Below are 25,200 nucleotides of genomic sequence, written 5' to 3' on the forward strand. Positions count from 1 at the left end.
GAAAAAAATGTCTTTCTGACATTTTATAAGCTCTTGACCTGGTCAGGATGATGACATTTTGACTGTCTGCGTATGAACCTCTTCCCACAGAATTAGAAGTGTTTATCACCAACCAGCCAAGATGAACATGGTGAAGAGGATCATGGGGCGACCGAGGCAGGAGGAGTGCAGCCCCCAAGACAACGCCTTAGGACTGATGCACCTCCGCCGTCTCTTCACGGAGTTGTGCCACCCTCCCCGGCACATGACTCAGAAGGAGCAAGAGGAGAAGCTGTACATGATGCTGCCAGTGTTTAACAGGGTAAGTCTAGGCTGCTAAGGCCATGCCTTCCAGGACTGGCTAGCACTGCAGGAATTTTAAGGTTATTGTAAATCACAGATAGGAAAAAGTGATAGAATGAGTTTTTGAGAAGCTTGATGTTTTCATTCCTTCCTTTCAATTCGCTGTAAAGCCATGTGACTTTATCTGACACCTGGTCAGAGTAAATTCCATTTAGTTCTAACAGATAAAAGGAAGACTGAGCATTCTGTAAAATGTTCCTATAATGGTGAGTTTTGGAAGAGGGATAAGTTATAAATGACCATTTGTTATTTATTTTTTTGAAATGATGGTTTATTGCACCAAAGAATGTAATTGCCCAAGTATTTTGTACACTTTACAGAATCATCTCAGTTTGCTTTGTTGCTTGGCAGGTTTTCTGTAAGAGATTTTGAAAGAGGATAGTTATGGGCCCAAGAGAGTCTAAATAGAGTTAATTTTTTAAGGTATTTTGTCAAGTTGATTACATGTAGCAGTCTTGCTGGGGATATTTAAAATAATTTTAAATTTTTATCAAAGGTGTACAAGTACATAGTTTAAAAGTCAGGTAGTTCCATGGGGCTTTTAGATGCTCCACCACTCTTCACTGCCAATTACTGCTGCTACTTTTAGCTTTTTTAGCCTTGAAGGGCACCCCTTGAAAGAAAGTTGTATAAAAGTCTGTGGGGATTAGGGAAGGGAAGTCTCCTTAAAGAATGTGATGTGGAGGTGCCTGGGTGGCTCTGTCAGTTGAACCCCCGACTCTTGAGCTAGGCTGCGGTCATGATTTCAGAGTGGTGGGATGGAGCCCTGCATTGGGCTCTGTGCTCAGTGGGGAGTCTTCTTGAGATTCTCTCTCTCTCCCTCTGCCGTTCATCTACTCTAGTACGCACACGCATGCACTCTCTCTCTCTTTCTTTTTCATATAAATAGGTAAATCTTAAAAAGAATATGATATTCTTGAGGCCTTAAAAGATAAGCATTAGCCCAATTGGAATTAACTGGACCAAATTAACCAAGAAGGTAATTAGAGATTAAAGCATGAGTCAAGGTAAAAGGCAACAAATATTTTAGGGGCACCTGGGTGGCGCAGTCGTTAAGCATCCGCCTTCGGCTCAGAGTGTGATCCCGGCATTCTGGGATCGAGCCCCACATCAGGCTCCTCTGCTAGGAGCCTGCTTCTTCCTCTCCTGCTCCCCCTGCTGTGTTCCCTCTCTCACTGACTGTCTCTCTGTCAAATAAATAAATAAATAATCTTAAAAAAAAAAAAAAGGCAACAAATATTTTAATATGTACCAGTATCTATAAAGAGCCCAAGAAGTTGATTTTATATCGAGGAGGAACATAAAATAAGACTGTCAAGATTGATAGGAGGTACATCATGATGGATTTGTATGTTGTATTAGGAGCCAGTACTTTTTCCTGGAGGCGTGCAGAACCAATGAAGTATTTTAAGCAATAGAATAAGAGAATAGAAGGGATCAAGGTAAGCAATCTACTAGGTTTCTAATTTGGGAAACTAATTGGGAATGTTTTTCCCAATTTCTGAGAAAGAAAGTTGTAGAAGATAGATTCTGTTTGTATCATTGAGTCTGAACTATTTGCGAGCTTCCCAAGTGCATGTATTCAGTAAGAAGCTCAGGTAGAGGATTTGGCTGGATATGTGGTTTGGAGGCTCTGGCACAGATGGGGTAGTTGCAACTCTGGAAGGGGATGAGAGATTACTCGTGGCTTATACTGCCAAGTGAGAAGAGCATTAGGCTAAAGATCAGCAATGGAGAATATGAATGTCTAATGGAAGAAGGGGAACCCATGAAGGATACAGAACAGGAGCTGGTCAGTAGCAGTACAAAAAGAATCAGGAGAGGGGTGGTTATAGAGCTCAAAAGATAAATGTAAGAAAGAGAGTAGTCAACACTACCATGTACCATAGAGAGACCCAGTAAGATAAGGACTGAAAAATGTTCATAAAATGGCAAATAACCATATTGCTGATAGACATGAGCATCTATCTACGCAATCGTTTTTAAAGAGTGCTCAGTAGTGTGTGAGTTTTGCCTTTAAGAGACACAGGTTGAGAAATGACATGTGTTGAGTCCTTTTTCTGGGCTAGGGCTCATGCTGAGGCCTTCAGCTGCCTCCTCTGGTCTTCATCACAGTCCTGCAAGGAGACTGCTGCTGTCATCTGAGAGGCGATGGTGGAGTCTGAGAATAGCTGAATAATATTTATCCAGCATTCTTAAAAATAATTAACCTTTTTAGTCTTAAGAACAAAAGCTTATTGACAAAATACTTGGCTTAAACTATTCAAAAATGAATAACATTTTAGTCATCTAAAAATTAACTGCTATTGTTAATTACCATGGTATATGTTATCATACTTCATTGTGTGTTTTAAAATATAATTTTACTAACTAGGTCTTCTTTTAGAAACTCCCCTGTTTTTGAATTATTTGAGAAGCACCTAAGTTGAATATAGTGTTTTTCTTTTTTTATCCCTTCAAGTGACCTTTACTTTTTAAATTGTTGGCTTTAAAGGAAGAATACTCAAGTTGAGAACCAAATGAGAGATCGATCAGAAGTCAGACAGGTGAACCATTTACATTTTTACAGCTTTGTATTTACAATATACAGTTTAGTACTTATTACATAATAGCAATACAGTTGATATTGGACAGTATAGCTTAGGTCTGTGCAACAAAGGATTTGCTAAATTCACATCTGAAATAGCTCTGTTTTCTTACAGCCCCTGGCAAAACTGGATGGTTGCAAGCCCCATGCAGAGCCGATGAGAGTGCATGTTCCCATGAGGCAGGCATATCCCAAAGAAGAGAAAGGGACTGAGCCTTCTCAGTTTCTTTTCTCTTGAGTTGGTGGTCCTTCTTAGAAACCAGGAGGATATACATGTTTTCCTAATTATTTATATTAATTAATAAGACTCATTTACTATGAAATAATGCAATTATATCTTCATTGTTAAGTTTTTAAATCTGTTATGTATAGCAAATTATTCCAGGACTCCTTATGGTCAGTACTATGTAACTGAATTTTAGATATTACATATGTTTAGGAGACAAAAGACACCATTTTAGAAAACTTTGTAAAAATTCCAACCTCTCTTATTAGTCATATTTAATAAATTTTTATTTGAGTAGCTTTATTCATTAACAAATATAAATTGAGCTTTTTTTTTTCCTTATATTTTATTTATTTATTTGTCAGAGGGAGAGTGGCAGGCAGAGGGAGAAGCAGGCTTCCTGCTGATCAAGGAGCTGGATGTGGGGCCTTATCCCAGGACCCTATGATCATAGCCAAAGGCAGACACTTAACTGACTGAGCCACCCAGGCGTCCCTATGTTGAGCTCCTGTGTCGTACATGGCATTAAATAGCACTATTAATTTGTTCTCCCTGAGTATGCCAAAAACATTTTGTTGAGGAAGTGCTAGAAAATTTTCTGTAATTTAGGTGACTATTAAAAATGACTTTTCTGAAATCAAGTCTAACCATGCTGTTCCCCTCTTAAGGTGAAAATGTGTAAAGTGACAGTGATAGGGTTCATATGAAGTTATGAGACAACATAGCACTGAGTGATTAAGAGCATGGCTTGGAATCAGACAGACCTAATTTTTAATTCTGTCTCCACCACCTTCTGGCTTAAGTTGTTCAACTTCTTTAAACTTTAAGTTCCTTCTCTGTAAAATGAGGACACTATGTAGGATCTTATGAGATTTAAATGACATTACATATCAAGTATTTGAATAGTGCTAGGCACATTATAAATGCTCCTTGCTTGGTAACTAGTATTTTTCTTGAATTTGGTAGACAGCATGTTTGTTCCTCACTGCTGTTTTTTTTTTTTTAATCTGAGTTATGAATGTCACATATATTTCTTCTGAGTTGAATGTATTACTATCAGTCTCTTGCTTGACTCTGTCCCTAGGCAAATGGGGAAATGGAGAATGAGAAAAATTTGACCAGTAGTGTCTGAGGGTGAGGAGAAGCCAGGCCTCCTTGGATTCCCAGCTCCATGCTTCATCCTCTGTAGCACACATTTAAGCACATGATTGAAGCATTGTGTATTTTCAAGTAATATCGCTATTTGTGGAAGGTGGCTAAATACGTACCTAATATTTTTAGATTTAATTGTTGAAGTTAATCACAGAAAAAATTCTGTTCTTTGCTACCTTATATATTCAGTATTATCTAAATGTCAGTTCATGTTTTAGTCCTTGTACCTCTCCAGCCTTACCTTGCACATTTCTCATCTCATAAAATACATTCCAGTTGTACCAGCCTTTGGATTCCTCACCTACCCCGGTCTCGTGTCCACCTGGAGGTCTTAACACAGCTCTTCGTGCTGCCCAGCACCCTCTTTCTTTGGTGCTCTGAATTGTGTGACTTTGTCTCATTGTACTATGTCACTCCTTCATGCCAGTGTCGTCTCAGGGAGAGCTTCGCTGACAGCCTGTCCCCACCATAGGCATTCCCTTCTACTTACCCTGTTTACTTCTTTTAGAATGTATCACTAATGTAATTTCCATTCTTAATTTATGTTTGTCTCCTGTCCTAAAATGTGGACTCCATAAGCATGGGAATCCTCGTTGCTTCATTTACTTTGGTGGTCACAACTTTCTGTTTACCTTTGTATTCATGACTCCAGATGCTGCCTGGCATATATAGGAGATCAATAAATATTTATGAGTGAATAAATGAAAAGAATGAATCACTGGACTAAAAGTTCTTTATGTCAAAGAAGCAATAGTTGTTCATTTCAAATTAGCAAATAGGACATAACTCTTCCATAATAGTGATTTGGTCAGTTCAAGGAAGGCATATCTTTTGAAAAAAAGTTTCTCATGGCAATAAAGCAGTTAAATATCAGGATTTGTGTGAAAAGTTAGGTTTCTTTTTTTTTTCCTTTTTTTTTTTTTTTTAAGTGAATAGAGGGGCGCTGTGGGGGAACAGAGGGAGAGAATTTTATTCACGCTTCACACCCAGTGGAGTCCAATGCAGGGCTTGATCTCAAAATGTTGAGATCATGACCTGAGCAGAAATCAGTGGTCGGACGTTTAACCAACTGAGCCACCCAGGTGCCCCAAGTTAACTGCATTTTTAACGATGTATTATTCACCTAGTGTGAAGACTGCTTGAATATCCATATACTAAGAAATGATCTTATTATTTTATGAAGTTGTCTTCATAACTCTTCAGAATAAAATAGCTCTTAATAGTTCTTAGGAGCAAAATATATATTAATATATTCTGGGTAATAGGAATATTTGCCTGTTATAAATTATTTTGATGAAAGGGTTCATAATTGCCTTACCAAAATACACAATTGTTTAATAAACAACAGTTACGTACTCACATCTCTGAGTTGGAAGTAGAATGGTTATTCAAGTGTGTGTCATTATTAGGCTTCTCAATTTCTAATTTGCCTCTAATTTGTTAAAGAATATGGGTCTTACTAACAAGTGACCCAGTTGATCTATAAATACACAACATTTATCAATATCTCAGCCGGAAACAATTTATTGAGGTCTTGAAAAGTAGAGTTTATTTGTTCTTTGAGATAATGTAAAATTACTCCTGTGTCAAGTTAATGAACAGTCTTTATAGCCAAAGAAAAGTATACCCTGTAGAGTGGATTTGTTTGTTTGGTAGTTTCAGCTCAGTTTGAAGGAGATTGTAAGGAATATTATATCTGTTCTAAGAATGTAAGAAATAAATTTCTGTTACAAGAATATTACATTATAAGTTATATCCTTTTTTGAGGATCCTTGGAAGGAAGTTTTTATGCTATAGTATGAAAATAGAGATACTTCCTTAATTATATTTTTTCTTACCTAAGACATTGTGAACCATGTGATAGAGTAGGTTTTCTCTTTTGTATGTTTGAGCCAAAATTTATGACCAAAGCACAGCAAATACAGAATTGGTCTTTTGGTCTTAGATTTTTACTTAGATTTTTAGTCTTTTTTCCCCCATCCATTCCCTAGCTGTGGTTTATTTCCTTGTTTTTGTTTTCTTTCTTAATTATAGTTTACATTCTCATGTTATAATTTATGTATTCTTCAGTGCTACTTAAATGTTCTCCAGAATCTGTTGTTATGGGGGTGGGAGACAGCATATAAATGAACAAACGTATTTAGGGAACATCTCTATAAATTAAGGCAAAGTCAAGTACAAAGATGAGTAAGATATGTTCCATCCTTTTGTAGTGACATTTGGACACATAATAAGAATACAAAATACTGTGTGATTAGTATTATGATAGAAAGCTATCATAATAGTTTCAGAAGACTGGATTTCCTTCTCGCTATAAAGAACATTTTTCAAAATAATATTTCAGGATACATCCAGTTATATAGCCATTTTTTCCCTAAGACTGTCGGTCCAGGTTGCATTTTCTTGTCCTCTTTGCTGAGCCCACACTGGTTTATCTTTAAGAATTATGTATTCTAGGGGCGCCTAGTGGGTTAAGCTTCCGACTCTTGGCTTAGACTTAGGTCAACGCATGATCCATGGGTCTTCAGATTGAGCTCTGCCCCTCGTAGGGCTCCACACTCAACAGGGAGTCTGCTTGAGATTCTCTCTCCCTCCCTCTCTGCCCCTCCCGCTGCTCACCTGTGTGCAATCTCTCTCTCTAAATAAATAAAATCTTTTTTTAAAAAGAATTATTTATTCTTAAGTTCGTCTTAGATTTTTAATTAAAACAAGGGTATTTCATGACCCTCACATTCATTTTCTTTAGTCTTTTTCCTAACAGTCTTGTTTTGGGAATTGTTGTAGAATTTAGAAATTCTGAGCTATAGCATGAGTGTAGTGAATTCTATACTCAGCCTAAGACTTAACCATAGATAAATCCCTGCTTTTCACCATCTGATGTAATCTATGTGCCATCATAGAACCTTACCATTTTTCTCTAAATTCTTTTTTTTAAAGATTTATTTATTTATTTTAGAGAGTGCACATTTGGGGAAGCAGGGGCAGTGGGAGAGGAAGAGAATCTTCAAGCGGACTTCCTGCTGAGTGCAGACCCATATGCAGGGCGGGGCTCTGCTTGGCTCCATCTCAAGACCCCTGGATCGTGACCTAAGCCTAAACCCAGAGTCCAAAGCTTAACCCACTGAGCCACCCAGGCTCCCCTTTCTTTAAATTCTTAATTTAGATCTCTTCAGAGAAACGTGCTTTCTAAAGTTTACCACTAAGATTGATTGAAATTTTATAGATAACTACTCTTTGATGTTTATTTCATTTATTTAATCATTCAAAAGATTGTGTAATATGTACTAGGAAATGTGGCTAGATAGGATTTATTGAAAGAGTTGTATTTTAAACGTATTATTCAGATTCAAAATATCTGTATAAGAATACTTTTTTGACTTGATTTTTAAGTCCTACCACACTTTGAAATGTATAGAATGAAAGTCAGTAGTTGACAGTGCTTCACTAAAATTTTTTTTTCATCTACAGGTTTTTGGAAATGCTCCACCAAATACAATGACAGAAAAATTTTCTGACCTTCTGCAGTTCACAACCCAAGTCTCACGATTGATGGTGACAGAAATTCGAAGGAGAGCATCAAACAAATCCACAGGTATTTTTACTGAAACCAGCAAAAACTATTTGAATAGGCTATTTGGTAAAAGTGCTATTAAAATTAAAGAGAAAATTGAGCCAGTTTTATCCACGTGGGTTTTAATTACCTGTCCCTCACTCTCTGCTGTTGGTTGGTTCAATATCTCCCTTCAAGTGGAGCAGTTGTACTCAAGGACATCGTCCTTGGACCTCCCATCCCCACCCCTGCTCTCCCAAAAACTCTGTTTCCTTCTGAACAAAATCCAGATTCCTACCATGACATTCAACTCAAATCCTAGATCTGGCCATATGAATTTTTTTTTAAGTCCATGTTTTATTTCTTGTTTTCTTTTCTATATTTCAATCAAATGAAGCTGCTTATAGTCGTGAACATGTCTATGTTCTTATTTTTATCCTTTACTTATGATGGTTCACCCAGAAGGGAGACTCTGCCCCCAACCCCCGACACCAGTATGTCTAAATCTTTGAAGCTTGGATTAAATCACACCTCTTTGGTGGAATGTTTCTTAATTCCCTTAATCAAAAGAAAAGCTTTCTCTTTGGAACTGCTCTTTGTTTCTCAGTTCCACCAGTGGTTATTTGTGTGTGTGTCTTTATCTTCCTATTAGACCATAAACTGCTTAGGGCCTTTAACCTATAATCTTTACGTATAGTCGGCTTTTTATGAATGCTTCCTGGATAACTGTTCTTATTCGTAAATAGGTAATTTTAAACTTCATAAGGTATCATCCCTTTACCCAAAATTAAAATAAGCTTTCTTGTTTTTATTTACCATTAGTCATTTTCTAACTTAACAGTATGTCTGAGGGATTTTTATCTTGACTGTTTTATTTTGTTATTTTGGTTTTGTAATGATCATTTGAGTGTAGCTTTCTTATTGAAGCATTAGACTGATAAATTGATTATTTAAATTCTCTTTATAATGTCTCTTTGGACAACCACTTATCTTTTCAGGCCATCAAATTATTATTTTTCCAATACTAACAGTAAAGCTTTTGTTTAACAATCTTCTTTTTAAATTTATTCCTTATTAACATGATATAGTCACGTACTTAAGGGTCAGATAATTAAAAGGTTTATTGAAAACGGCATCTCCCTTCTGCCATCCTAGTTCAACTCCATTTCTCACTCTTATTTAAAAAAAAAATTTTTTTTATATTTACTTCTGTGTCTCTAAATCATGTGCTTACCGTGTGTGCCCTTGTTTTTTTGCGTTTAGATACTATCTTTTGACTTCCCACAAAAGAAAAAAAGAAAAAGTCTTTAAAGACTTTCACTCTCTAAAGCTTACCACCACTGCCTGTACTTGCGTGCTTCCTAAGCCCCTCAAATATTGTGCTGTCATAATTTGATTACATCAATATTATCTTGTATAGACTGTGAAAACACTATTTTAAGATGAATCCTATGGTACTCTGTGATTTCTTTTTTGAAAACTTCTTTTCCACCTCCAACTGAGTTAATAATTGCCTGTTTTTTATTTACTAGTTTTCTAGATTTTCATCACACATTCGTCCCCTATTGCTAAAATGTTTTTCTGAATCTCCCGTCAATATGATTGAAGGCATCAGATATTCCCTCAGTTTCATCTTGCAAATAGCTCTTCCATAACTTTCTGGTTTGCGTTAATCCGTTAATCCGTGTTGGTTGCTCCCTAGGCCAGCTGCACAGCTGTCCTTTTTACATTTCCACTCACGTCGTCTGGGATGTCTTTTCCACTTTCGGATGGAGCCTGTTTCCTGAATCTCCAGGCGTCTTTTTTTCTCAAACTAACATTTTCATTTTTGTTGAGGCATCTTTTCCAGCAGCTTTCTGAGAAAAGATGTAGGGAAGTTACCATTTAAGGTTTTGGTTTTTATGTGTGTATATGTTATGTGTGTATATGTGTTTTGTTTTGTTTTGTTTTTTAGAAATCCGATTAGTGAAAAAAAATTTTTGACTGTTACTTTGTAAGATGGGTTCCTTTCTTTTTGTCAAGGAAGGTGATGGCTTTAGGCTTGACAGCCTTTCAGGTACTAGGGCTTAGAACAACATGTCCTATAGCGTGGCTTTATTGCAGAATGGGGAAACATAAAACCAGGGGTTCAGCAAGAGGAAAGAAGGCACGGGACTACCACCCTCATTGTCTCACAGAAAAGCGTGCTTGAAAAATCCTGACGCCCCTCTGTTCCTGAAGTACAAACATAAATGCGATCTTATCAGTGAAGACATAAACAAACTGCTTATGATCTTGGCTGTTTGAGTACTGGATTTGAATGTCTTTTGGATGTTTATAGGAGCTGTTTGCAGATCCTCGCTGTTTAGCCCCAGGAGACTTTGGGGCCCAGGGGAAGTTACAGGCCCTCCTACCAGAGAGCGGAAGCTGCCAGCGTCATGGGAAGTTGAGTTTGGGTCTAGCAACTCCCTTGGGGATGTGGTCGGTAGGGGGTGTCTTAGCTAGGTTCTTCTCCAGGCAGCCCGGGAGGAGCTCTCAGGGTCATTTTGGAAAAATCTTGCAGCTTGCCTTACATTTATCCCCCTTCCAGTGGGTATCAGATACTAGGTTGGAAATCATTTTATGTGAGAATTTAAAAATAATTTCTCCTTCATATTCTGGATTCCTACACTGCTATTGAGAAATCTGAAGCTACCTAGGTTGTTGTTTCTTTCTGTTTCTTTTATTTATTTATTTATTTGTTTGTTTATTTACAACACTTAGGGTCCTTTCTTTGTCCCTCCTGTTCAAAAATTTTATGATAACATGCCTTGGAAGCATACATTCTTGTATATTATGCTGAGTACTTATTGGACTTTGAAGTCTGGGAAGTCTGGGAACCCCTTGTTTTATCCTTTAATTTTGGGAAATTGTGAATTATTTGTATAATGATGTCCTCCACTCAGTTTTCTTTTTCTAGTCAGATGTACCACTGAGACTGTCCCTCTCCTATTCTTTTTTTCTCTTACTTTGTGTTTTTGGTTTTCGACCCTATCAGTTTTTACCATCCATCCCTTCTGTGGAGGGTTTTTTTTTTTTTTTTTTTTAAATTTGTGACGTTATAATTTTAATTCCTAAAGAGTTTCTTTTTCTATTGGTGTCTATGCTTTCGTAGATGCTTTTTAAGCTTTTTTTCTTTCAGGTTGTCTTTTTGTGAATTTGCTTTTGTCTGTCTTTTAGGTTAGAGAACTTCCCTGGCCATCTGCTCCTGTGTAAGCATGGAGCCTTCGAAAGCTGCTGGCTAGCTCTGCAGTTGTGGGTGGGGCTTGAAACTGAGCATCAGCCCAGTGTGATCTTGCTAGGCTGTTCAGTTGACTCTCTCCCCTGAGCTAGGCAGAGTCCCCAATGAAGAATGTCCATTTGCTACTTGGAAGATACATGTCTGCCTCTCAGCATTTTGGAAGCCGAGTAGGGGAAAGGTCTGAGGACCCTCAGCATTCAGTGTGTACGCTTCTGTTGGATCTCCAGGAGTCCACAGCTGTGCCTGGTGTGATGTGCTCACTCCCTCACTCCTACCGCAGCCCTAACACATCCCTCACTGTTCCTAGTGAGCAAACCTCCAGTCTGGTGCCCAAGTGGTGGCATCTGGGGGCGGGGGGCGGTCCTCATGCTGTTTGACATACTTTTACCAGGCCTCCTGTGTACATGCCCACGTTTATCTCTGCTTCCAAAGGTACCTGGTGCCCCCAGTTCCTGAGCCTCTTGGGGGTCCTGTTGTAGTTTAGTTGCTTTTTCATTTTTCCTGCGTTTGCTTTAAGATTCTAGAGTTTGCTAAATCAGTTACCACTAACCTCTCTGCTATTTTAGTATCCAAAATGTTGCTTTCATCTTTCCTATTCTCTTTGTCCTTATGGGTTTAGGCTTTTTGAAAAAATCCTTTTATAACCATTTTAGTGGGTGTATTAATCTGCTCAAGCTGCCATAACAAAATACCGTAGACCAGTGACTTAAATAACAGAAATATTCCTTCACAGTTCTGGAGCCTGAAAGTCTAAGATCAGAGTGCCAGCATGATTGGTTTCTGGGGAGATCTCTCTTCCTGACTTGCAAACAGCAACGTCTCAATGTGGCCTCACCTGGAGGAGGGAGAGAGAGCTCTGGTGTCTCTTCTTATAAGGGCATTAATCTGATCATGAGGACCCCCACCATGATGACTGTATCTGAACCCTACTTATTTCTCAGAGGCTCCATCTCTGATACCATCACATTAAGAGTTAGTGCTTCAACATAGGAATTTGAGGGAGAGGGGCACAATTCAATCCATAGCTGTGGGGCTTCGGGAGAAAGCAGATAAATGCACGTGCACAATCTTCCATCTTTAACTGGAGCCCATTATGGAGTCTTTGGAGCAAAAGCCATTAAAATATTTTTAGATTGAGGGACTAAATCTCTTATTCAGAAGCAGAACATTATATTAATTGATATATGATTTTAAAGTGAGGTGATTTTAATTATATTAAAAAGTGAAATGATTTTAATTATATTATTTTGCAGTCCTTAAAGCAAATTCAGTGAAAGAGGTGGTAAGATAGTTTAAGGTAACCTTCCACCCCTGTCTTCTCCTTTCTCTACACACAGTAGGACTGCATCCTTTTTGTCTTTCCTGATTTCAGTGATTCCTGTAGAACAGAGAAGTTGCTCTTAAATATAAGATTTGTGTGTTTTATGCCTTTTTAGCTATTTTCAACAGGTAACATTAAGGGAAATTTCTCTGTTCTATCTTCATTCCTGTATTGAATTTTCTTTCTTGAGTGATATCCCTAGATTAGAATAAAATATTCCCCAAACTGTATTTGTACTTGCTTTTCTGTTGCTGTCTTTTAAATACCTAATCTGCATGTTTGTAGAAAATGCTTTCTGCACTAGAGATTTGTTTTCGTAAATCCTCTTATGATTTTACATACATAGGGTAGGTTTTCGACATAATGAAAAGTATCTTAAATGGAGTACAAGATGTGTTATTGTTAAATACGGTAACAGTTACACAAGTTTTTTTTTTTTTAAACTTTTTACGTTGAAATAATTCTAGACTCACCAGAAGTTGCAAATATAGTACATAGAGCCCCCAGAGCCTCTCCTCCATTGATGACTTCTTGATTTCCAGGTATTTTTAAGATATATTTTTCCAGATCATGTAATTCCATACAGTTTTTAGTTAAACTTTTGAAATTTATTAACTTCAGAATCCATTGAATTGAAATTCAGTTCAATTTTTGTAGATATTACCTCCACAAGAGAAATCTTTCCTGATCACCCTATCTCAGATAGATCCCTTATGCTCTACCCCCACACCAGTGAGTATTTTATTCAGTCACCTTGAGTGCTTCCTATAGAGCTTTGTCATCTGGAGGTCTCTCGTTTACTTAATTTTATTGTCTGTTGTGTTCACCCTTGTGTCACCTAGAGGACTACTTGTCACAGATGAGGTGCTCAAAAAATCTTCACTGATTTTTGATAGAGGATTTCTCGGTTTGGTTGTTTATTTTTTTAAATGCTTTGAGAATTGGAGTAGTGTTAGAAAAGCCAGACTTACTGATGTTTGAGAGAAAAGCATAATTTTGGAGTATCTCCTTCGTCAGCCTTATAGACCTCTGGCTGTGGGAATCCTTGTTCTTTTATTTTTAGTCTTTAATGTTGGAAGTTTCTTTTGGTCAATGTTGTTATCAAACTTGGGTGGAGGGGCGCCTGGGTGGCTCACTCATTTAAGCAGCTGCCTTCGGCTCAGGTCATGATCTCAGGGTCCTGGGTTGGAGCCCTGCCTTGGGCTCCCTGCTCAGCGGGGAGTCTGCTGCTCTCTCTGCGCCTGCCCTGCTCATTCTCTCTCTCTCTCTCTCTCTCTCTCTCTCGTTTTTTCTCTCTCTCAAATAAATAAAAGTCTTTAAAAAAAGATACTTTGGAGATTTTTTGATCTTTTGATTTTTCTAGTAAAAAAATTTCAAGATCCCTAGGTGGATTCTAAATCATCTTTTTTTCTTTTTAAGATTTTATTTATTTATTTGAGAGAGAGAGAGCGCGCGAGCATGAGTAGGGGTGGGCAGGGGGGAAAGCAGACTCTGCGCTGAGCTTGGAGCCCAGTGCAAGCCCAACCCCGAGCTTGATCCTAGGACCCTGAGATCATGGTCTGAAATGAAATCGAGAGTCCGCTGTTGAACCAGTTGAGCCAGCCAGGTGCCCCTGAATCGTCCTACTTCATGTATATCCCATTCTCATTTTCTGATTGACTTGATTTTTATTGCAGTAAAAAACACATAACATGAGATTTACCCTCCTAACAAAATTTTAAGTATATTATACGGCTCACTTTAACCGTGATGTTGAACAGCAGATCTCCTGACCTTTTTTATCTTGTATAACTGTAACTTTATACTCACTGAACAGCAACTCCCCATCTCCTCCTCCCAGCCTTTGGCATCATTCTAACTTATTGTTTCTATGAGTATGGCTACTTTTGATACCACATGACCTTTTATTGCACAGGAAGTTATCATTGAAAGTAATTTTGCTATAATTCATATGCACATTTTTCTCCAGAAATTGAGCCCTCTATTATTCATTTGAAAGTTGTCTGTATTTGTTGTGCATCGCGGCAAGGTTATTTTTTTTCAGGACTCCTCTGAATTTGATATGAAGTACTTGTTATTTTGTTACCTAATTACCACTCACATACCAAGTCTTTTTATCAGATCGCTACTAACATGGATTGTAGATATCTCAGTAGGAAGATATTCTTATCTGCAATTCTGTTATTTGAATCCATCCATCAGAAGTTAGTAAAAATAGAAACATGCAAAATGGATACAAGGACTGATGTGTAATGTATGAAGGCAACTTGACAGTTCTAGTTTTCTGTCTCTCTCCCATAATTCTCTCGTTGCCTCTGTGTAGCTTTTGTTAAAAATAGGTAGTGGCCCTCACTAATTTGAGAAAATTTATGATTTTGTGGCCATATTGTGTACAAGGTATAGCTTAAGATTTTTTCCTACCTCTTTTAGTTGTAAGTTCAGCTATGCAGTCTGCTTAGCTGTAAGGGAACGTGGTCCGTATATGTCACTGAAGCAAAAAATCTCCATCCATGTAAAAGTAATATCTTCAGTTTATTATTAATGACATCACTGTGTGATAGGTGCTGCTGTTAAATACAGTGGGCGGCGGCCTGGTGATGGAGAAGCTGGTGGATGCTTACCGCAATTGCTGTCTTACACAGCATCTGTGGTGGGATTAGTGCAATGTAGTGAATCCCCAAGTAGACAACCCAGCCTCTTTTTTTAAACAGAAAAACAGTGTGCCCCGCTGTCCTCCAAGGATTTCAAAGCCACAACACCCTCAGGTAATTTTATTCCCAAGGTGTGGTTGTGTATTATCAAATGAGAAAAGAGCATGGAAGCTGTGAGTTCTAATACTATTTTTCTTACTAACTTGTGGAAGTTTTTTTGGGATGGGAAAGAGTTTCTAGGGCTTGGTTTCTTCATTAGTGGAAAAAAATGTAATAATACTATTGATGTGTTTCACATTATCATCCTGTTGTGTAAGTTTGAAAATGAAAAGGCTTTAAATGCAAAGGAAAAAATGTATTGCACTAAGTTTTGCATTCTGAGTGTTCTGAATATTGTCTAACTGAATTCACTTATATTCTATCTTTAAATTTCTTTTAAAATTGTCTGCCTTCTATTACTTAATCTAATAATGAGCTCTACTAACTCCATTTCTGTATTTTTCAGTAAACTATATGTATTGAAATGCAGTGTGAAACCTAAAGCTTGAATCAAATGATTGGTAACTCTCAAGATGAACTAATATTAATATGTTCCTTTCATTAACTTTTATAACCTTAAGTTAAATCAGTTAAATTTGTATTTGTTAAATATTAGTGAAATTGAAAGATCCTAAGAAAAAGTTTTTTTTTCTAGAAGTGTTTTTCTTTCAAAGTTTTAAGAAACTATAATTTGTGGAGGTTTAAATTAAAATTACTTTCTAGTATACATAATTTTTTTAAAGATCGCACCGAATGTTCAAGACTTTTACAGTGAGCTACTTGACTCATTTAAAATAAAAAGTGGGAGGTCCCATTAAGGTGTTTTGAATAGCAACATACTGAAATAAATAGGTGAGAGTAAAATAGACTTATGAATACATTTGCTATATAAAAATCCTTTGTCAATGAGGTCTTCTCCCCATTCTTCTCAAAAAAGGATAGTTGTTATTATTAAGTTGATAAAGTTGTTAGATACTGTTAATAATTACACTGTCTTGATCTTTTTCAAAGTTTATTTTCACGTGTATTATTTAATCAGCTCAGCAATCCATTGAACTGTTGTAATGTTTAATTAGAACATTGAGGGTTTTTTTTTAACCTATTATTTGTCTGTTCTTATCTTGAGGAATACCTTAATATTCATTGTCAGCCAGCACAAGAGTAACCACACATTTGTATAAATGCCCACTGTCGCTCAGATAAATAGAACTCTTGCAAGCCAAGAGTACATTTTTGGTGTTTTGGTTCTCAAAGCATTAGCATTCATTGTTCGCAATTGACAACTTACTGAACAGCAGCTGTTGAGTAGCAAAAAATACATATTTGTCCAATTTCCTTTTAACATTAATAGTGTTATGCTAAAAAACATGGGTGGCATTTCAATTCACTCAAAATGTGTCTTATCTATAGCTCTCTAGCTTTCATACTGGGAAGGTAATTTTGTTCGTCTCTTCAGCATCTTTCTTCTTTTTGTCCTCTATTAGAAGCGTAGGTGGTATTGACTGGTTCATTTACTAATCGATGTTTTTGTTGTTATTGTTATGAAATAGAATTTTGTTACATTGATTTCATGATGGAATAATCAATTTGAAGACTGCAAGTAGGTTTTTAGTATGTTGAGTTATGAAGTTGGAAATGCACAATTTAAATACCAAAGTTGCCTGACTTGTGCAGAAGCCTAGGAAATGAAAGCATAGCATGTCAACTGTTGAAAATTTTACTTACTGGAAAGGAGTCATCTTCCTTACACTAGCATTTAATTCCTGTCAAGGAAAGAGGGCTTATGTAATATAGTGTTAAAACCTAGCCCATTAGAGATTTGCAAGAAAAATTTGCAGATCAATTTTTACTAATGATCTCAAACTCTAATTGCTAAAGAATCTTTCTCAGTGACATTCTTTTGTTTGGTCCCCTTTCTATTGAGACCTTCACAATTTAACTAGCCTTAAACATTGCTTTCTTTATATTATTACTCCCCTTCTCAGAACTTTCAGGAATCTCTGTCATCCATAGTAAACTCAAACACTCTTGATGTTTGTAACAAGTTGAGCGCAAAGTGTCCTTCTTTGACCTCCTTAGCTTGATTTATTCACTCATTTAACAGATATGTATTGACTACCCACTTAGTGCCAGTGATGTGCTTCATACTAGGGGTTGGCAGTGAACAAGGCAGACAAGAACTGCTCCCATGGTGTTTATTTTCTAGAGCGGGGAGAGAGGGTATAAATCAGTGAAAATGTGAATACAATAATTTCAACACTTTTAAGATATTGAAATATTAGAAATAAGACAGGATTCTTTTGGCTTCCCTCTTTTCCAGTAATTTTTTTTAAATCACTATCTTTATCTCTTAGAGGCTAGACAGCTTGGATTTGAATGTGAGTTCTGTCACATACTAGCTGTGTGTCTCTAGGCAAATTACTCATCCTCTCCATTTCTCAGTTTGTATTATTATAACAGGTATAATGGTAGAAAAAACTCAAAACGTTCTTGTAAAGATTAAATGAGTTAAATCCTTAAGTACTTTAAAGAGTGTTTGTTATAGTTAAGACTTAGTAAAAATAAGCTATTTAAAATTTTTCCTATTAAAATATTCTTTCAAATGGAAATATATAAAGATGAAACATGCCCAGCACAGTATCCAGTGTAAGTCTTGTCTTCATTCAATTATTTAGTGAAACACTTTTATCTTGTCTTAAATGGAAGAAAAACCTCGAAGGCAACCTAAATTCTATTTATTCTACATTTTGCATTTTTATGATGTGTATTAAGTGTACACTAGCAACTTACCAGGTTGATTTTGGTAAGTGAACAGATTAGACTTATTTTCTGACAACTTTAATTCATCTCATATTGATAGAAACATTGATGAACTCTGTGCTGATGAAATTAAGCACATGCTTCAGGATTTGTCCATTTTCCCTCACCTCTAAAACCATAACTGACTAAATTTACTTTCATAGATTCCTCCAACACTGGCTTTCTGTGCATGGCACTCACTATTCCTACTGTCAGCTGTTGAAGCCCTCCCCCACACCACCTTGCCTTGTGCTAATCACTGGGGTGGCCTCCTGATTTGGGTCACCTCCAACCAGTCTTTGCCCTTCCAGTTTGTCCTACACATCACCACCATGTTGTCTTAGAACGATCCTTTCATCATCTCCTTTGCTCGAGAAACTGCATTCGCCTGCTCTTGCGCAAAGTCAACAGCCTTTAGATTACCTTCCTTCATAAATTGGCTTCGATTTTCTGTCACTACTGTTGATGCTAGACTCTAATTCTCAAAATGCTCTTGTAGAATATTAACACAGTGTTATTACAGTTCTTTGTCTTGGTCTTACTTATTAGGCTCAGTCTTCTATTTATACTTTTGTTTTAATACTGTGCTTTTAATCTCTCTGTTCCCTGCCTTCCCTCCCACTTCCTAGACAAACATATCCTTGTTTTCCAGGTACGTTTAGCTCAAATTTTACCTTACTCATGACTTCTTTTGACTAGCTCATGACGTAACTGTCCCTAAAATAAGGTTGACTCCTCCATTTCGGTATTGATATGATGATATGCTGTAAGAGCCTAGATATACCAATAAAATATTGCTCTTTTTAACAGATTTTACATAGAGCATGTAATTGTGCTGATATAAAGCACATGCTTAGTAAATGATCATTTTTTGGCAGGTTTTAAGGAAGAATCTCTTTATATGTGATATCCCCCCACCTCATGGCTTTCCTTTGGTTTTATAGAGGCTGCAAGTCGGGCCATAGTCCAATTCCTAGAAATCAATCAGAGTGAAGAAGCCAGTAGAGGTTGGATGCTTCTGACAACAATTAATTTGTTAGCATCCTCTGGTCAGGTAAGTTCTTTCTTTTTATGTTTGATAACTTCTTTTTTTATCCTCTTGGAGTTTTGTGAAATTAAATTTATTATCGTATCCAAATAAGATTTTGTGATAATCATTACATTCTTCTAATGCTTCTTACACTTGATTTCATGCTTCTTATAACATCTTTATGAGAAGGCTTCTGTTTTATAAATTTTACGCCTGAAGAAATGCCTAACTTGAACAGTGTTTTCCATCTTTGTCACATCATAACACACGTACAGCGTGCAGAGCACAGCGGTGGACTTCTGTGACTGTAGGCGAGTAGCCCTGAGCTCTGGCTCCATCTGGTACAGACCAACGCTTCTGTGACCCATGTTAGGGCACTTGCCTTATTATTAATATATTTTTAAGTTTATTAAACACATTTATTCTTTTTAAAAAATATAATTTCCATACCATGCAATTCACCCATTTAAAATGTGTGATTCAGTAGTTTTTTGTATATTCACAGAGTTGTGCAACCATCACCACAGTCAATTTCAGAACATTTCATCATCCCAAAAGGAAGCCCTATACCGTTTAGCTATCACACCCCCATTCCCCACCCCCACCAGTCTTTTTTTTTTAATTCAGTTAATTAACATATAATTTTATTATTAGTTTCAGAGGTAGAGTTCAGTGATTCATCAGTCTTATATAACACCCAGTGCCATTCAGTCAAGTGCCCTCCTTAATGTCCATCACCCCATTACCCCATCCCCCACCCCCTTCCCTCTAGCAACCTTCAGTTTGTTTCCTGAGATTAAGAGTCTCTTATGGTTTGTCTCCCTTTCTGGTTTTGTCTTGTTTCATTTTTTCCTTTCTTCCCCAATGATCCTCTGCCTTGTTTCTCAGATTCCACATATCAGGGGCACTTGCCTTAGAAGAATCATCTGAGGTCACTTCGCTAATAAGGAATAAAGGACGTGGGAAATGCTTTTAAATTCTTCTAATTTTTATGGAAAATAGGGAAATAGTGACATTTTCAGAATAATATATATCCCTTCCTGCTTGATTTATTCTCTAAATTACCTTTAAAGATCTGCCATGATCTGTGTTGCATCTACTCGGTGGTGAGCTATTTGGAGACCTGATTTTTGGCCTGTGATGTTGTGGGCGTGAAAGAAGTTTATTCAACTTATTACAGTTCCGAGTAGAATCAAAGTGCGTACCAGTCTTGAGAATGGTTATTATCTAAATACAGTGGGCTTTCAAGCAACTGACATCATTTAATAATGGGATTTACAAAGGTGGCCGTGACACTACTCATACTATGATGATGGGCTATACCAGAAACAGTGCGTATTCCTTAGTAACCACATCCTGACACTAGTCACTAGCCTCACATAGTAGTACTCAGACTTTTTTCCCTTAGATCTGTTTCCCTTTATGTTTGCTGGTTTAGGTTTCTTTCTTTCTTTCTTTCTTTCTTTCTTTCTTTCTTTCTTTCTTTCTATCTATCTATCTATCTATCTATCTATCTATCATCTATCTATCTATCACAAAAGGAATCAGAACAGCATGCTCTGATATACTTGGGACTTTACAGATTTTAGCCTGGAAGCCCCACATCCCAGACAACCCTGATTCCTGGGCAAATGGAGTTGTTTATTTACCCCAAGTAACCCTCAGATAGTCCTCAAGAGGCCCATTGTTTCCATGTATCTGTGACCATACTGGAAAACTATCAAAATGTCAATTCTGTTTGCTGTTGATGGTAGCTATAGATGCCTAACTTGTACCAACATTTGGTTTGGTTTAGAATAGCATGTAAAATAATCATTTTTAATTGGAGTATTTCTAAGCGTTTTTTTTTTTTTTTAAGATTTTTATTTAGTTTTTAGAGAGCACGAGTGGGGTGAGGGGCAGAGGGAGAGGGAGAAGCAGACTCTCAACTGAGCAGGGAGCCTAACTTGGGGCTTGATCCCAGGACCCCGAGATCATGACCTGGGCTGAAGGCAGACGCTTAACCAACTAAACCACCCAGGCACCCTGAAATATTTCTAAGTTTTATTCATATTCGTATTTTTATTCATATTGTCTTTCTCAGGTGTGAACAGAAAGTGTGTCCTGCCAAAATACCTAACACAGTAGAAAGTCAGTAAATGTGGATTAACTTAAATATGTACAAATGGACAGATTGCCTTAAAAGTGTAAGAGAAGAATCAGGAGAAACCTAATCACTTTTTGAAAAAATTATAGATGTCACCAATTACTAGTTTGGACACCAAGTTATACTTTAGTTTATCAGTTATAAAATGAAAATGAGAAATCATGCCATTTTGCCTAATGGAAAGAGAAAGCTAGTAATAACTAGAAAAAGAGATATTTTATTTTTTAAAATTTTTTTAAAAAGATTTTTATTTACTTATTTGGGAGAGACAGAGATAATGGCAGAAATAGAGCAGGAGCAGGGTGGAGAGGGAGAAGCAGGCTCCCCGCTGAGCAGGGACTCTCGCCCCCCACCCCAATGCAGGGCTCAATCCCAGGACCCTGAGCTCATGACCTGAACCGAAGGCAGATGCTTAACGACTGAGCCATCCAGGCACCCTGAAAAAGAGACATTTTAAAAGAAAATTCAGGGTTATATATTTTGAGTTGGCTTTTCTGTTTGTTTACCATTTCCTGTTGGAAGCCGTGAGCTACAGAGATGACTAAAACATGTCCTAAATCAGCATATAGATGACAGAGATGGAGTAGATGAAGATAATACTATAAAATGCAATCATGGGGTATAGGTAGTGCTATGAAAATAGAAATGTGGAATGTGAGAGTTATAAGTTGTGTAGGTGAGGGTGGGAGGAAGATGAGGAATTAAAGCTTCTGACATGGGCAGACCTTTAAACCGAATGTTAGATATATGGAGACAAGGGGTAACTAGATATAATCATAGTGGGAAGAGCAAAGAATTTTTGAAATATTTAGAGGCAGGAAATGATACTGGATGTGTAGAAGGGGACCAGGTCATGCAAGGGATTGTTCTTTTGTTTGCTTGTTTGTTTGTAAGAGATTGTTCCTCAGGCTCTCTCTCCTCTCATCACCCTCCTACTGCATTAGTTCAGGCCCCATCTCTCATTCGGTTTTCTGTATTAGTTTCCTAATTACCCTTGTTTTCTTGCTTTTTATATCAGATTTAGATCTAGACTACCACCAGCTAATTTTCTGAAATCTGGTCCTGTTATTCCTTTGTAACACTTCACTGGTTCTCCAATGCCAGCAAAATAAAAGTCAAACCAGAGTGGGAGACCATATGCACACATAGGTCATCAGACATGCACACTTGGGGACCATTAAAGCAGCTCTCTCACCAGAGGCAGGTGATGTCAGAGATGAGTTTCAACTGCTGCATGTGTAAAGTAAGGATCATACAATAATAGAACCTCCCTTGTAGGGTTGATGGAGGAATAGATAAGATAATTAAAGTGCTTAGCCTTATGCCTGTTTTATAATTAACACTTGTTAAAGATTAGACATTAATCTTGTGGCTTTTCAGGAATTAACAATTTTGGACTCAGCTTCCTGAAACATACTGTACCATAGAGTTCAGCCTCCTATGTATCTTCCAGGTGGTCTTTCCCCTCTTAATTCCTCTACTTTTCAATTCCATTCCTGGCAGTGGTGATCATTCCCTTCTATATTAGCTTGTGTGTACTATCATTGCTACACTTAAGAGATTAAATCATATTTGAAGCTGCTTCTGTTAGTAGACTACAGTCTTCTGAAGGGCAGGGGTGCTTTGTCATTGCATGCCCCTTTCCCAGCACACTGCCAGACGTACCCCACGCATTCAAAGAATGCTTGATGAAAAAGCTAATAAGCTAAATAGAGATGGTGCTAGCCTCTTGATCTCCAGTGTGGTAAAAATTTTTATTCTGAACTACACCATGAGAAAATTTGGCAATTATTATATATTTCTTAAAAATACTGAAAGGTTCGCTATAAGAAGAAGGTGGAATTTCTTTAGAACTGTTGAAAATGATAGAGATTTTTTGTGTGTGTCAGTGATGGCTATTATCCCTCAAGTGTCCTTCCAGCCCCAAGAATGTATAATAAGAATAAAAATGATAGTCAAGCAACTACTTATATGTAAATTAGTGCTTAATAGATGTCACATTTGTTATACAATGCTTATATTAACTCTAAAACCTATGTGGCATTATATCTGTTTTATAGGAGAGGAAAGTGAGGTCTGGCAAAATTAGTTTGTCCAAGTTTATGGTTAAGTTTCTTTTTTCTGAATCGCAAAGCTTATGTTCTTTGAAACATGCTGCCTCTTAAATAAATAAATAAATAAATAAGTAAATAAACACATAAATAAATAAATAGCAAACTTAATAAATAACAAACACATCTCAGTCTTCAATGAAGCGGACTTGTCCAAATGGAAAATGAATATTTGTCAGCATGGAGTCTTTTTAAAAATTTTTCAGGCATTTAAAAAGTTATTTTGATATATAATTTTCTGGCTTAAAATTTGTGAGTTAATGATTTAACTTCTGGCTTAAAATTTGTGAACTTCCTTAGCTGTACCAATTACAGTTATACCTGTCTATCTACCCTATTCACTTATGTTCTGGTTTGTTTTCCAGAAAACTGTGGACTGCATGACAACGATGTCAGTGCCTTCCACCCTGGTTAAATGTTTATATCTGTTTTTTGACCTTCCACATGTGCCTGAGGCCGTTGGAGGTGCACAGAATGAGCTACCTCTAGCAGAACGTCGTGGACTACTCCAGAAAGTTTTTGTACAGGTATGGAAGTTGCTGTTTGTCTGCCCATCAATACAGTCTATTTAAAGTGAAACAGGTGCACTCCCTAAAGTGTTTATTTCATTTTCTGTAGTATTCCATGCTCTTTATTTATTTATTTTTTTTAAGATTTTATTTATTTGAGAGAGAGTGAGAGAGAAGGAGCATACAAGCTGGGGGAGTGGCAGAGAGAGAGGGAGAAGCAGGCTTCCTGCTGAGCAGGGAGCCCAGTGTGGGGCTCGATCCCAGGATCCTGGGATCATCACCGGAGCCAAAGGCAGATGCTTAACCAACTGAGCCACCCAGGCACCACTTCCGTGCTCTTTATTATTGACTTTATCTCATATAATTGTCACATTTCTTGAATCTGAACACTTTGAGGAGTAATGGAGTGAGGCATTAACAAGTTTATTTCTTTGGACAGATTCAGCTATTAAGGTTACCTTTGATAAAGCAATAGCATCTCTAAAATGAACTAAGCAAGAAAAACGTCTGTTGACAATCATATTAAATTTGGGGTAATATTTCTTAAAATATCAAGAAATCCTGTTTGTTGCTCTAACTACTGGAAATTCCTAGCCTATAAATACTTCACTTGTAAAAGGCAGTGTATTTTAGTGGCTGCGGCCACCTCCTCTGCGCCCTGCTTGTGAAGTCTTTCTTTACCGCTGTTGCTGCTATTTTCATAGCATTAGCAGTTAACCAAGGTTTAAATAGATCTTTGTTAGTTAGCCTGGAAATACTGCCATCATTTTGATATCCTTCCTTGAGAGAAAATTTTCAAAACAAAGTACACACAAGTGGGATACCGTCTGTCCATGGGACTAATATAGTATTAAAAAAAGAAAACACATTTGACGCAAGAGGACAGGTACTGCATCATTTTACTTATGTGAATCCAAAGTGGTCAAACTCCTAGCAAGTAGAATGGTGGTTCCCAGGAGCTGGAGGCTGGGGAACAAGGAGTTGTTGTTCAGTGCATATAGTTTCAATTTTGCAAGATGAAAATGCTCTAGAGATCTGTTACACAGCAACATGAATGTAATGAACACTATACTTAATGATTAAGATGATAAATTTTGTGTTACGTGTTTTCACCTCCATTAAAAAAAAAAAGAAACCACACCTGTTTGAATTCAGTTCTCTGGAATTACATAACTTAAGATGCAGATTTCTCACCTCTGAAATAAGGATAATGATACCTACCTAAAGGATTTTTGTGAGGAGTAGGTGAAATAATACACAAAGCGAAGGTTCTCCGTCCAGGGTGTGGTAGACATGAACTAAAAATCCCTCTGATTGCTAGTCTTGCCACCACCAATGCCACCGTCGTCAGAGTAGCAGAGAGGACAGTGCATCTACAGTAGGTGAGGTGGAGCTGGGTACTGGTGACAGCTGCACCTCATGGTACCAGGGTCTTTGCTACAGAGCTGTGGAGGTGTGAACAATGAAGGGACAGGAGA

The 25,200-nt window shown here is 37.3% G+C and overlaps 1 protein-coding gene across 7 annotated transcripts in view; it reads left to right on the forward strand.

Annotated features, from left to right (window-relative positions):
* The window catches only part of WDFY3 (WD repeat and FYVE domain containing 3), a 264,597-nt gene that overhangs the window by 90,847 nt on the left and 148,550 nt on the right, over nt 1-25,200 (forward strand). For 6 of the 7 annotated variants that reach the window (XR_004628802.1, XM_002913595.4, XM_034671586.1 and 3 more), the window contains exons 3-6: nt 91-301; nt 7,776-7,899; nt 18,871-18,980; nt 23,579-23,740. Coding sequence is in view for 6 of the 7 variants with exons in the window: in XM_002913595.4 (XP_002913641.3) it covers nt 122-301; nt 7,776-7,899; nt 18,871-18,980; nt 23,579-23,740 (576 nt within the window). In the remaining variant the exon portion in view is untranslated. Of the gene's footprint in view, nt 1-90; nt 302-7,775; nt 7,900-18,870; nt 18,981-23,578; nt 23,741-25,200 lie in introns of those variants that run through there. The other variant, XM_034671587.1, reaches the window with a different exon arrangement.

Source organism: Ailuropoda melanoleuca, chromosome 11 (genome assembly GCF_002007445.2).
Source record: "Ailuropoda melanoleuca isolate Jingjing chromosome 11, ASM200744v2, whole genome shotgun sequence".
NCBI classification, from domain to species: domain Eukaryota; kingdom Metazoa; phylum Chordata; class Mammalia; order Carnivora; family Ursidae; genus Ailuropoda; species Ailuropoda melanoleuca.